Source organism: Osmerus mordax, chromosome 8, assembly GCF_038355195.1.
Source record: "Osmerus mordax isolate fOsmMor3 chromosome 8, fOsmMor3.pri, whole genome shotgun sequence".
Classification (NCBI taxonomy): Eukaryota; Metazoa; Chordata; class Actinopteri; order Osmeriformes; family Osmeridae; genus Osmerus; species Osmerus mordax.
The window spans coordinates 10,574,762-10,588,647 of NC_090057.1; the positions used below are offsets into that span (position 1 = coordinate 10,574,762).

At 53.4% G+C, this 13,886-nt stretch overlaps 1 protein-coding gene across 1 annotated transcript; it reads left to right on the forward strand.

The window, feature by feature from the left end:
• Nucleotides 1–336: 336 nt before the first annotated feature.
• LOC136947722 (ribosomal protein S6 kinase delta-1-like) lies at nt 337–10,644 on the forward strand (the record flags this gene model as incomplete). The annotated part of the gene is given in 14 exon segments (XM_067241880.1): nt 337–472; nt 2,316–2,351; nt 3,213–3,333; nt 3,437–3,552; nt 3,638–3,731; nt 3,830–3,889; nt 4,181–4,618; nt 4,827–4,951; nt 5,168–5,266; nt 6,291–6,338; nt 6,933–7,065; nt 8,103–8,689; nt 8,691–9,732; nt 10,555–10,644. Coding segments are annotated over 14 exon segments (3,091 nt in total), but the record flags the coding sequence as incomplete, so codon positions are not given.
• Nucleotides 10,645–13,886: the final 3,242 nt, after the last annotated feature.

A 13,886-nucleotide genomic window follows, 5' to 3' on the forward strand; every position in this document is an offset into this window, starting at 1 on the left:
ATTTCCACACACTATTTTAATTCCCGATTTCCATGTTTAAGCACATCAAAGAAAATCAGATAATTGGTAAACATACGGATAGAAAATCAGGAAATTACGTCTAAATGGTCTACAACATCATAGATGTATATAAAGGCTGTATATATATCTATGGTCTACATGCCCGTAGACGGGCTCTGACATGCCTAAATCCATTAAGTTGCTGCCATGTGATTGGCTGATTAGCTATTTGTGTAGCAGAGGCGGGACTTCCTTCGTAGCTACTAGCAACTCACGCACCCATAGACAGCTAGAAAGCGGCGGATGTGCGACTGTTTACTCCCAGAACGAGATTGAAAGCAGGCTAGCTAATGGCTATGTTTCAATCAGAATGATATCGCAGCGAGAAAGAGGGGAACTTGCTCGGTTTTACACTGTCACGGACCCAAAAAAGCACCAGAAAGGTTACACTGTGTATAAAGTCACTGCAAGGGTAAGTCTGCAGGTTGAGCCAGATGACTATCTAGTGCTAGTAGTAACAGTCAAGCAAACGGGTAGCCTAGCCTAGCTCATACGCTAGCTACCCACAGTGACGTTAGCCGAACAATCACTGTTTTATGATTTTCATGCTACGAGAATGGCTGACATCACAAATATAAAAACTATCCAGATAGCTTGTTAATTGGCTAATATTTTACAATGAACGAAGCTTGTCTACCCAACTAAATCAATACAATAGTGAAGCTTTGGCTAATGCTACAACACAGTCACAACTAGCTAGTCGTCTGCGATAGCTATCCTCTTAATGTTACATCACTTTCAGCAATGTTTATGTGCAGCTTGACCCTACGAGTCCTGGTTCTGAATTGTCCTGCCTTGACACAATCTTGACTTTGCTTGCGACAGTAGCCAATTTGCGAGATACTTGGCTATCGATTCGTATTCAAAATACGAAATAAAATCGCTAAAATATCAACTGAGATGCCACTTGGCATCAGAACTGAACTTGTCCCAGTGCTAGTGATTAAGTCGGTGAAAACCCAGCAACTGAATGTTGTCTTGTTGACTAGTCAGCTGAAGGATGCAAATGAAGGGAACGACCCTACAGGATGTGTAACAGCAGTGCTTGTTAGTTTCGTTTCGTTTTTTTTAAATATATTGCTACAGTAGGCTATATTGTACATTCATTTTAAATCGCCACAACAAGGTTTCGTCCTCGTATAGCCTAATATTGGGAATATGAGGTCTGCATGTAAAATAGCAGAGCAAAAATTTTACTTGTAGTAAGAGTATGTCACATCCTGTTGCTTAGATAGGAGTTAAATTTAAGATACTGTGAAGGCATATTGATTATTATGTCTGAGTTCTTCACACCCACCTCCTTTATTTAGTTATGGGTGTAACTGTAGCATTGTTAGTGTTACAGTGTAACAATAGCATTGTTAAAGTGTTACAGTGTAGCAATAGTGTATTGTTGGCTGTAGAAGTGGCTCATGATGCAGTCAGAAAGACAAACTAACTGTCAATCTGGTGGAGATTACACACACACACACACACACACACACACACACACACACACACACACACACACACACACACACACACACACACACACACACACACACACTGGACACATACACATACACTGGACACACACACACTGGACACACACACTGGACTCACGAGTTAGGAGGATGTTGTCAGTGGTAGTGCGGATGAGACCAAGATGAGCCGTACATCATTTAATTGATTCATATTTTATTTTATTCTTTCTCACACACATACACACACCAATCTACACACTAGCTCCCCGGGACAAGACAGCCCTAAGCTGGGAACCAAAACTGCCTCACTCTGATTTGTTCTTCCCTGTTAAGTCAAAAGAAATGGCACACCAAATACGACAGAACGTATGTAATACATGGTGCGAGCGTGCGTGTCTCCCTGTGTGCCTGCATGTACTTGTAGTCTAGGTTTTGTAGGACGGTGGTGACGTCCGCACCAAACCACCACCCTCCACCACCAGCACTCCAGGCCAGTAGAATGCCCTCATTGTCGGACGGTGTCTCCTCCTTCTCCTCACTCTGACTGTCTCATTCAGGACTCATAGAAGTACGAGGACTCGCCCGAGGCAGCAACTGAGCCCCTTAGGGAGCGTGCACAGCCAACCTGGCCACCATTTTAGGTCCGGAGCTTTGCAGGGGCACGTTGCAGTGTATGGACGGTAATGGGGATGGTAGGCTTAAGAATCTGTTGCTAATGGCGATCTCTCTCTGTCTCTTCCTCTCCTCCCCTCCCCCTCTCCCTCCCCCCCCCCCACTTCCTCCCACCCACAGATCATCTCCAGAAAGAACCCAGAGGATGTCCAGGAGGTATGAACTTTTTGATGTTTGTCAAATATGACGAATGACTCGTTGATTTTGAAGAGGGGGCGGGGAGAACGCAAGCGCTGGAAGGACACGCCTCGACGGTGTGACCAGAGCTCTGTAGTTAGAACCGACAGCAAGCTTAAACGCATGGGGCTTATTGTAAAATGTCCACGTGTGGTCCTCTTGCATTCAGGGGTCAATCCCCTACATTGTTCGATGTGGTTCTCATGGGGACCTTAATGACCCGGGTTGTTACCATGGTGACTATCAGGATTGTGGGCTAATCTGGCGTCATCACAGAATCTATGTGCGGCAGAACAGAGAACAGAGGAGGGGCTGTGATATTGCGTAGCTAGGCCACGGTTAATCATGCACGTATAGGAGGATACCGCTTCAGTGAGACCGATGTTTTGTTCTCAGACGATGTACGTGACAACAACCAGTTTAGGATTCGAAAGGTTTGCGGATTGTATGTCTAGATGTCGGAGACGGCGGACTCGTTTGAATACGAACACACACACACACAGAAAACCCCCACACGGACAGAGAATGGGGCCAGGATTGATGCTCGGGCCTGAACCCAGTACTAATACAACAGGCATGATACCAATTACTGAGTGTGAGAGGCGGACTGGCCTGGGAAGACACCCGCTCATTGTGAAAGTGCTCCTCCTCTTGGAGCGGAGGCGGGTCTCGTGTCCTTCACATCGATCAACTATTTACCTCAGGGGATGGGTGTGAAGCTCGAAGCAGGCTTCTCTGGTCTGAGGCCTTGTCTTCCCATTTCTGGATGTGCCAGATGCCATGAGTGAAGGTTTGCCGTCTGATTTCCTCATATTGTTTTCTTTCTCTTTTCCTTCCTAGATAACAGTCTGGAAGAGGTATAGTGATTTCCGGAAGCTTCACCGCGACCTCTGGCAGCTCCACAGGAATCTCTGCAGCCAATCGGAGCTCTTCCCTCCCTTTGCCAAAGCTAAGGTCTTTGGTAAGGTTCTCGGCAACCCGTAACATAGATTACAAATGTATTATGCTGATATTATGTCAGATGATCATTTTAACGTCATGTCTACACGTGTGTGTGTGTGTAGGTCGTTTTGAAGACACGGTGATCGAGGAGAGGAGACAGTGTTCTGAGGATCTTCTACAGTTCTCTGCCAACATCCCTGCTCTTTATAGCAGTCAGCACATCCAGGACTTCTTCAAGGTAATACACACACACACATACACACACACACACACACACGTACACACAGATCTGCAGATCTGATTGAATGCCATTTTCATTTCAGGGAGGGGAGGTCCAAGACAGCTCGGAGCTAATTGGTCCAGCCGAACCCTTCTCAGACTTCCTGGCTGAAAGCTTATCAGACTGCACCTCTGAAGGTAGGCAGAGACGAGGCTGGCAGTACCATCTGTCCTGTAATCTCAAGTGGAAGGAATATGAGCTGAATATGTGAGCTTTGTGTATCTCTCCCCCTCAGTTCAGAGAGATATCAGTGGGGCCGATGATCTGACTGTGACCAGTCAGTCTGAGTATGGAGGTAAGTGTGTCTGTCGGCCTGTGTGTCGTCCTGTCTTCTGGTTTGTCTTCCTGTTTGTATCTCATCCCTGTGTGTCCCTCCCTCCCTCCCTCCCTCCCTCCCTCCCTCCCTCCCTCCCTCCCTCCCTCCCTCCCTCCCTCCCTCCCTCCCTCCCTCCCTCCCTCCCTCCCTCCCTCCCTCCCTCCCTCCCTCCCTCCCTCCCTCCCTCCCTCCCTCCCTCCCTCCCTCCCTCCCTCCCTCCCTCCCTCCCTCCCTCCCTCCCTCCCTCCCTCCCTCCCTCCCTCCCTCCAGGTCGGTTCAGTGACGGCGACTTGACCTCCCCGGCTGTGGACGCAGACTCTCTGTCCAAGCTGGACGATGGCATGGCCTCGGGACGCACCTCCCCAAACCAGCCGCCGCCTCCTGGGGGCGCCACCCTCAGTACCAGCAGCACCAGCAGCAGCCCCCTCCTGCCCTCCCTGATCGATCGCCTCCGCGGCCCAGCCTTAGTCTCAGCCCCAGTCCCAGTCCCGACTCCAGTCCCAGAGGTCAGCCGGCCCGCGAGAGCGCAGCCGTTCCCCGGCAGCCTGAAGAGAGCTAGCGCCAGCGCCAAGGAAGTGAAGCCCGACTACCTGGACAGGGCCAGCGAGCGCATCCGATTGGCCGTGCAGAAGGAAGAGGAGCGGGATTACCAGGCTGCGTTTTCCTACTACCGTGGTGGGGTGGACCTGCTTCTGCAGGGCGTGCAAGGTAGAAGGGTGGGGAAAGTCTCTCTCTCTCTCTCTCCCTAGTCTTTCTCTACGACACTTATCTGTCCCTAGTTTTGAATCCCCCCCCCACACTCCTTCATCTCTGCAACCGCCCTCTTTCTATCTTTCCTCCTTTCTTCGCTCTCTCTTCTCTTCCTTGCTCTCTCCTCATGTCTCCCCTCTTCACCCCCCCCCCACCCCCCCTTCAGGCGAGGCCAGCCCCACGAGGCGTGAAGCGGTCAAGAGGCGGACCGCCGAGTACTTGATGCGTGCCGAGCAGATTTCCAGCCAGCACCTGAGAAGCAGCATGGGTCAAGGGTCAATGCAGGCAGTGGTGAGCAGCTACAGACGATCCCATTGGCTACCAGTTATACAAACAATTTCAAAAAGGAAAAAAAAAAACTATCGTTATTTTGACGGTGAAATTCAATGCAATTCCATCCATCTCAAACGTGAAAAGAAATCGAGTGAGAGTGACATTTAGAATTCTTATTTGGTTACTATTTGTTGAATTGAATGAGGTGAAGGCTTCCGTGTTTGCTTGTGTCAGGCGATGGGGCAGCAGTGCCCCACTCCCACCAGCAGAGGGCGAGAGCAGAGTCCAGCGGAGGAGCTGACAGCCTACAGAGTACTGGGTGTTATCGACAAGGTTAGACAAGATATCGACATGCTCCGTGTGTGCCTGCTCGCGCGTGCGTGCGTGTGAGTGAATGTATTTGTTGGGTCGTAAGGGGGGTGTCACAAGGTCAGCTTAGGTCACCGTTCCTCTCAAACAGCTGTCGACAAAGTAGCTCGCCACCGGAGCATGAAATGACTTGGCAAGGCAGATCGGACATCAGCACCCGCAGCACTGAATCAATGATGCTCGACACGACACACACCGGTCCCACACGAGATAACACTGAGGGAATATTGACACAGGGCAGCACACACTGCTGGATGTTGTAGTCCCACACAACGGAACAGGTAATGAATGTAGACAACAAGTCAGCGGCTCGGGATGTGACAGTCAACACGGGATGTCCCGTGTTGTCGGTTCCCTTCCCCTTTCCACTTTTAATGGGGGACAGAGGGGACAGCTGGGGAGCGCTCCTCACCCCTGTGCCTCGCGCTCCCTCCCTCCCTCCCCCCCCCCCCCCCCCCCCCCTCTCCTCCTCCCCCACCCCTGATGTTGGTGCCTTAATTATATTAGCGTCCTGGCTTGCGCCGGCCCTCTGTTTACTCACAACTCCATTCATATCCATTTAGCCTGCACCTGTTTGGGGCCCACTCAGGGTCACAGAGGCACACACGCGCACGCACACAGTGATTCTGTAACACACACACACACACACACCCCCAGATGCACAGTGATTCTTGATCTGTTACACACATACACACACACTCACACACACACACTCGCATATGCTGTAGCTCTCCCCTGAGAGAGAGAGAGAGCAAGAGGAATGGAGATGTCAGAGAGAAAGGAGGAGTTGAAGGAGGGAAGGAAGATGTCATGAAGAAGAGGGAGGGAGGGAGGGTGAGAGGCACGCAGGGATGAGTGGCTCGAAGGGTCAAAGGAGAGATGAGAGGAGGGAGGCCGAGACCAGAGGCGGGGCGGTCCTAGTGCCTGGATCGTCTCTGTGACATCTCTGTACCATCTGCCTGTTTACGGACCTGCCATATCTTCCCAGGTTCTTCTGGTCATGGACAAGAGGACACAGGAGACGTTCATTCTCAAAGTAAGTGTTTGACGTGTTGTGTGTGTGTGTGTGTGTGTGTGTGCGTCGGCTGCCATAAGGCCCTGTGCGCGTGTGTGTGTGTGTGTGTGTGTGAGAGACCTGCGTAATTGATTCTAATGGTTCTGTCCCCTGCTCACCCCACGTGTGCCAGATGCCAACGCAGAGCGTGGGCACACACACACCCACGTGCACTCCCACTCCCACACACGCACACGTATACACACACACACGCACACACTTCACTACCTTCTGAGGTCTTCTGAAATAACCGAGATGGATTGATTTGTATATGTGTTTGTGCGTCGCTCGCTGTATGTGGCTTGATGGATACTTAGGCAGTTTGGGTTGGGTTGGCAGGGAGAGCGTTGGCTTGTTAATGTTAATGTGGCATTTCTCCTTCATCTTCCCCTCCGCCGTCGACCCCTCTAGTGTCGCCCGGCAAACTTCTCACCACTTCTCTTCCTTCTCTCGCCTTTGCTTCCCCCTCTTTCCACTTCCCTCCTCGCCTTCCCCTCGATCGTCGTCCTCCTCCCTCACCTCCCCCCGTGTCCCTAACCTCCCCCCGTCCCATAATCCCCCCCCCGCTCCCCCCAGGGCCTGAGGAAGAGCAGCGAGTGTGGGAGGACCAAGCGGACCATCATGCCTCACTCCGTGCCCCACATGGTGAGGCTGAGGAAGTTCGTCGTCTCCGAGGACACCGTCTTCCTGCTGCTCCAGTACGCCGAGGGTACGAGCTCTCCCTCCCTCAGCGGGAGCCCCCCCCACCCCCCCGCCTGGACGCCCCCCGCGTGTCTGTCCACCCTCTCTCTCTACCCCCACCCTCTCCGCCTCTCCTCCCAGTCCACTCCCTTCATCTGGGTCGTCTCCTGTACGGATGCCTCCCCAACTCTCCTCTCCAATGTTCTCTTCCCCCCCCACCCCTCCTCTCTACCCCGCCCCACCCCTCCTCTCTACCCCTCCCCACCCTCCCTCTCTCCCCCTCCCTGCCCTTGTAGTAGACAGATGTTTGATAGAGATAGGTGTGTGTCACAGGTCATTATTCTGAATACCAGGTGGCGCTACGCTTCATTAGCTATGCTAACACCTGGGACTCCTTCTTTCCTTGTGTGTGTGTGCGCGTGTGTGCGGTGCTTGGATATGTGTGTGTGTGTAATAGAGACCGAGTCTAAAGGATTGTTATTGTAGTCATTTGGGTGCTAAGATTCCCTGGCTCTGGCCTTGTTCCAGGCAGACAGACAGACAGACGGACAGACAGACAGTCAGACGGATGGGCAGACAGGCAGACAGACAGACAGTCAGACGGATGGGCAGACAGGCAGACGGACAGACAGACAGTCAGATGGATGGGCAGACAGGCAGACGGACAGACAGACAGTCAGATGGATGGGCAGACAGACGGATCGATTGAAAGACAGACAGACAGGCAGAGGCAATGACCTGAGTGACATTCGCCGGTACAACATGTGGATGTTTTCCCTCTCTAAGTGATCAGGCTGGCCCTGCCATCATTACCATCGCTGTGCCACTCCTATTCATCCTCATCTCACACAACAGATGCTGTCGCACAATCGCTCAGTTCCACAGCTGCCTGTGTGTGTGTGTGTGTGTGGTTGTGAGACGTAGTGTGAAAGAAAATGGAGAAAATGTTGTTGTCTGTTGTGTATCTCGATGTGCTAGGTTGTCTGCCAACAGACACTTGAGCGATGCAGATAGTATCATCATGATATATCAAACTGACGTGCTGCTCCGTGTCTCTCTGCCCAGGGGGGAAGCTGTGGTCTCACATTGGGAGGTTCCTGAGGAGCTCCAGCCCGGAGGACAGCTTCGACATCCCCTTCATCCAGAAGAGCCACACCACGGCGATCCACTCCCCCCTGCATGGCGCGTCTCAGCTGGGCCTGGATTCCGCCAGCTCCGGGTCCGGCTCGGGTTCGGGTTCGGGGCTCCAGAGGGTAAGGGAGGCCCTCTTGGCACTACCCCCGAAAAGTGGCCTTCCACCTGGGGTGGTGAACAGCCAGGACTCCGGAGCCACCTCCGAGGAAGAATGCACCAACAGCTACCTGACGCTCTGCAACGAGTACGAGCAGGAGAAGGTGGAACCGGAGGAGGGGGGGGGGGAGAAGGAGGGGGACGACGGGGAGGGGGGCGTCTCGATGGGGCAGGAAGCGTCGTCGTTGGAGGTGACCGTCGCCACGACGACCACCTCGTCCCGGACGCGCTCGCCGCTCAGCAACGACAGCCTGTCGCCCATCAGCGCACAGGAGCTGCTCTTCTTCATGGAGGACGGCGGCGACGCCCGTCGCCACGGCGACCTGCCGGAGCACGGCGAGGTGTTCAGCCCCCTGCCGTCCCCCCGCCGCCCCCCTCTCCCTGGACCAGTCCAAACGCACGCCCATGGAGTTCTTCCGCATCGACAGCAAGGACAGTGCCAGCGAGGTCGCCTGCCCCGAGGCCGGGGAACTCCGACTCAAACCCTCTCCCTCCAACCCCCCCCTCTCCCTGTTCTCCGCCTCGGACCTGGAGCCCGACTTCCCCGGAGAACCCCCGGAGCTGGCCCGGGAGGTCAAAGGTCACGCGTCGGAGCCGTGGGGGCCCGACGGCAGCGACGGGGGCTCCAACGAATCGGTGCCCGTCATCTCCTTCAAGGAGGCGTCGGTGGAGGACGAGGCCCAGCCCCCCGACCTCCTGGTCAACCTCCCGGAAGTCATGGGCGGGGCCGTGGAGGCCCTGGAGGAGGAGCGGGCCTCGACAGGGGGCTGTCTGGCCCTGGAGGCCAAGGCCTCGCCCAAGTTCACCCAGCCAGACGTGCTGCAGCTGCCCTGCGAGCTGGAGGAAGGGGAGGAGCTGACGTTGGAGAGGGAAGCGGGGGAGGCCCCCTCCTGGGTGGACGGACGACCCCCCTGCGTCTCTCTGCTGGATGACTGCGGCCTGGCGTTCGGACGAGAGGCAGAACGCCCAAATAAGGACTTGCCAGTGGCTCCTCCCTCCGACTCCGACTTCCTCTTCGCCAACGCTCTCAACGAGAGCCTCGAAGCCGTCCGGAACGCTCCCACGGACAAAGGCTCCGTCCTTCACCCAGACTCGAGTAGCGTCGGCTCAGACCGGGCCGTGAGCGGGATCCCCGCCGTTTCCGAGGCGGGGGCGGAGGTGAGGTCCGGGGAGGCGGCGACGGGTCGCGAGGTGGCGCCGGGCGGCGTGGACCGAGACGCCTCTCGCCTGTTTGCGGCGCTGGACGAGCTGTGCGCGGCGGCGGCGGCGGCGACGCAGGTTCGAATCCCTGAGGAGTTTGTGCGCTGCTGGGCGGTGGAGATGGTCCTGGCCCTGGACGGCCTGCACCAGGAGGGGGTGGTGTGTCGCGACCTCAACCCCGACAACATCCTGCTCAACCAGAAAGGTGTGCGCCCCGTCCTTCTCAAACACGTTACCCCCACCTCATCACATTGCTTTTTTCTTAAATTGCTGGACACATTTGTTCGGTACCATAGGCCAATGGTACCATAGGCCAATTCCGATTGGACACCAATTCCGATTGGTGGAATCTGATGCGTAGACTTGGTTAGGTTCTTCATGAATGAAGCTCTCTCCGGTCATGTTGGCAGATCGTTCAACCACCTGAACGAGGCTCCGCAACAAGGGCTGTCCCACTTGTCCTTACCTGAACACCAGACATCTCTCTCTCTTTCCCTTTTTCTGTTTTCCTCCCCCCGTAATCGTCCCTCACTATCTCGTTATCAGCACTTGGCTAATGAGCTGAGTGGCTGTGTTAGTCTCCGGGTGTGCGATTATTGTTGTGAAGGACCATCAACAGCGTAGTGCATCAGTCTGGCTAGCCCAAGCTAATGGCCCCCGCTAGCTAATGATACCATTAGTCCTAATGATAGCGTTAGCCGTTAGCAGCTAAACAGGAGTAATCGGCAGGCACAGGGCCGAGTTCGAGAAAAGCTTTGAGTGTGGCGGGGTGGGAGGGGAGGGACGCAAGGAGGGTGGAGAGGGAGGGAGGGAGGGATGGAATCATCTGAAAAGGAGCTAACTTTTGGAGCGATGTTTGACTGCCATAGAGTAGCGGAGCTTGGCAAAGATGGTGTGTGTGTGTGAATTGACTCTGGCTGGTAGTAGGGATAGAAACTAGGACTGGAATGAACCAAGCCTGCCATTTTTTTTTGTCTTCTTCATCCGTCTCTTCCTCTCCCTCTCTCCTCACATCCCGCGTCCCCAGGTCATGTGGAACTCACATACTTCTGCAGCTGGAGTGAGGTGGAGGAGTCGTACGACAGGAAGGCCATCGCCAACATGTACTGTGCACCAGGTGAGACACACACACACACGCTCTTATCTCTGCCAAACACACCATGTAAATACAGACCTGTGCCTTCCATGTTGAGGTCCTAAAATGGCCGGCGGCGTGAGTCCAAGCGGTGGAGGTTAATGGTATGCAGACACACAGGGCCAGAAGTAGGCCACAGTCCCAGGGCCACAAAGACCTCATTCATCCCAGCACCGTGTCAGCAGGCCTACCGAGCCTCACTGGGGGGGGGGCTAGCCTGGAGGCTGAGGGGTGGAGGCTGGGAGGTTAGCCCCACTCTGACACGTGAGAAAGTGACAGAGCGGTTTGAGCGTGGCGGAGTTCAACGACGGTGCCCCTTCTGCCACAACCTGAGAAAAGTGTTCTTTGTTCATTGTGTCCAATAAAATCGATCACTGTCCCTCACACCGAGTTATCTTTTCAAGTTGACAAACCTAGGTCTGCTGTGTTAGTTTTTTTTCTTTTCTTATTTAGTAAGAGAAATGTGAAGGAGTTTTAGCCAACGATGGGCAGGGTCCAGAGGCTCTGGGTGTAGTTCTGCGGGTGTCCTGTAGAGGGGGCTGTGGCGCCTGACTGCCGCTGGTTGACCCCAGCGCTGGCCTGAGCGTGCCTGTGGGGAGGCCTGGCATGCTGTTTAAAGGCTGCCTAAACAAACGGCTGCCATACTAGAGGTCCACGCCACACCGCCTCTCAGCTTAACGTGTGTGTGTGTGTGTGTGTGTGTGTGTGTGTGTGTGTGTGTGTGTGTGTGTGTGTGTGTGTGTGTGTGTGTGTGTGTGTGTGTGTGTGTGTGTGTGTGTGTGTGTGTGTGTGTGTGTGGTGTGTGTGTGTGTGTGTGTGTGTGTGTGTGTGTGTGTGTGTGTGTGTGTGTGTGGTGTGTGTGTGTGTGTGTGTGTGTGTGTGTGTGTGTGTGTGTGTGTGTGTGTGTGTGTGTGAGAGTAAATGACATGGGGTTCCGACAAAAAGATTTATTTGGTTACAAACATTAGCGTCTCCCTTATCATTACAAGTGGAAAAGGTTCCTTTTAAGAGATTTATTGACCTTACTCACTCACACACTCCCTCCTATTCTCCTGCACTCTCACATGCTAGTTAAGTCACTGCTCAAATCCTTGTGCGGGACACGCGTATGGCGCTGTAATAAGTCTGAAAGCGACTTCTCCAAACCATCTAATATCCTAAATGCACATAAGCCCTGGAACCAGTTGAGCTGTCGTCAAACCCTCTAATGGAGATGGAAACAGAAAACATATGTCACAAGGCTCTTGTGGGCCCCTCAGGTCACCACTGGGTGACCTAAAGGCAGATGATGCTAAGCTAACAGCTCAGCTGGACCGTAGAAGTGGTTTGTTTCTGGTCTCTGGTCGGTCAGTCCAGCTTCCGTAGGGGTCCAGTTACAACCGGACATGGAAGTGTGGGTCAAATGCTGCTCTCAGAATAGTTACATCGACTACTAAGTATGGAGAAGGCCATTGTCAGAGGCTTTTGAAGACCAAGATTTATTGCAAAATATTTCCACCATGGGTCTACGTGCATGGCCCGAGGGGATTTTTGGCCATAGAAGACTATTATTGTAGATTTTGTCTAAACTCTGTGGTGTTTGTTCAGTTTGGATGTGGCACCTACAGGGGACTCGGAGTCTTGGCCAGCCCTCTGTAGTGTGTCTGTCGTGGGCCAGTCCTGTCTGGTTGTGGGTGAGGACAAACTGCAGGTGCAGTTCCCTGTAGTTGCCAGAGGGGGGAGTCGTGCTCTGCCTGGTGATATCTTGCCTCTCTACAAGCCAAAAAACTCTTTCTGCTTTCTTTTTCTCAAACTCTTATGCTGTCACTCTCCCTCTTTTATGTTCTCTCTCTCTCTCTGTCCTCTCTCATTCTCGTTCTTCCTCTTGACTTTTAACTCTGAACTCTCGTTCAGGCTGTTGCCTCGATTTTAATATTGTCCTTTTTGATGCAGACGTGCGCACACACACACACACGCACACGCACACACACACACACACACACACACACACACACACACACACACACACACACACACACACACACACACACACACACACACACACACACTCTCTCTCTCTCTTGCTCCCTCTCCCAGGTAGTTAGTGTCTCCCCTGCCCTTGTTATGTATTGGTTTGTTTACCCAGACAGGTCAACCCAGCTATGGCTTCATTCCTGATGACAGATTTATGAGTGTTTGCCAGGGAGCTCACAGGGTGCCTGCTGTGACAGGGTGTGTGCGTGCGTGTGTGTACTCGCGTGTATGTGTGTGTGTTTTAAGAAAAGGGGACAAACATGTTTCAATACACACACACCACACACGCACACACACACCCTGAAAACATGGGCGGGAGCACGGAAAGAACGGTGGCCGTATTCTGTTTATTTTTCTCTTTCACTTGTTTATTCGGCATTTTTGGAACGATGTGAGAGAACTTCTGATAGACATCAGGCTGTTGTTTTTCAGCTGTGAGAAAAAGGCGCCATGCTTCCCATTAAACGGGACAATAGTGCCCAAAATGATTTAGTCACCATACCAATGATACCATTGTGTTTATTTTTTTTGCCTCACTGCAACATTCAAATTAGATTCCTCTTTTTTGGGGAGGGGGGGATCCACGACTTGTTGTGTTCCGTGTTGAGGCTTCAGGTGAGAACGGTAACCTCCAGGGTCCAGCGGAGCCGTGTTTCTAGTCCTCAGAACGCCGGCCTTCAGCTCCTCCTCGCTACTGTAAGTACTTAAGTGTATAAGGATGGATTTTCGGCAAGACACTATCCCACCCACCTAATGGGGGTCATGTGACCTGGCAGAATCGGATCCCCCGGGCCAGCTGGGTTGGGCCCGATCGCGCATGAGAACGTTCCTCCAGAATCCCGCCCCATCTCTCCTTCTCCTTGTCCTCTCCGCACTTCCTACTTCGGTCTCGCATCACTTCCTCTTGGAACAAAGGCGGTCGTTGGTTTTGGGGAAGTGTGCCAGGCGAGAGGAGAAGAGAGGAGGTTCCTCCTGCCGTGTGGAGACGGGGCCTCTCTTAAACGGCGAGAGAAAAGGGGAACACCCCCCCCCCCCCCCCCCCCCCCGCCGCTGAGGAAGCCACAGAAGGCTGCGTTGTCAACACAGCTGCCTCTGGCGCTCCTTGCTATCTCTTCACCATCTTGTTTCATTTTTTTTTTTTTTTTACTTCGCAAACTCGTTCGTGTCTGTAGCTGGAGGTGTAACCGCGGGAACTGGTGGGGCGGGGTGAG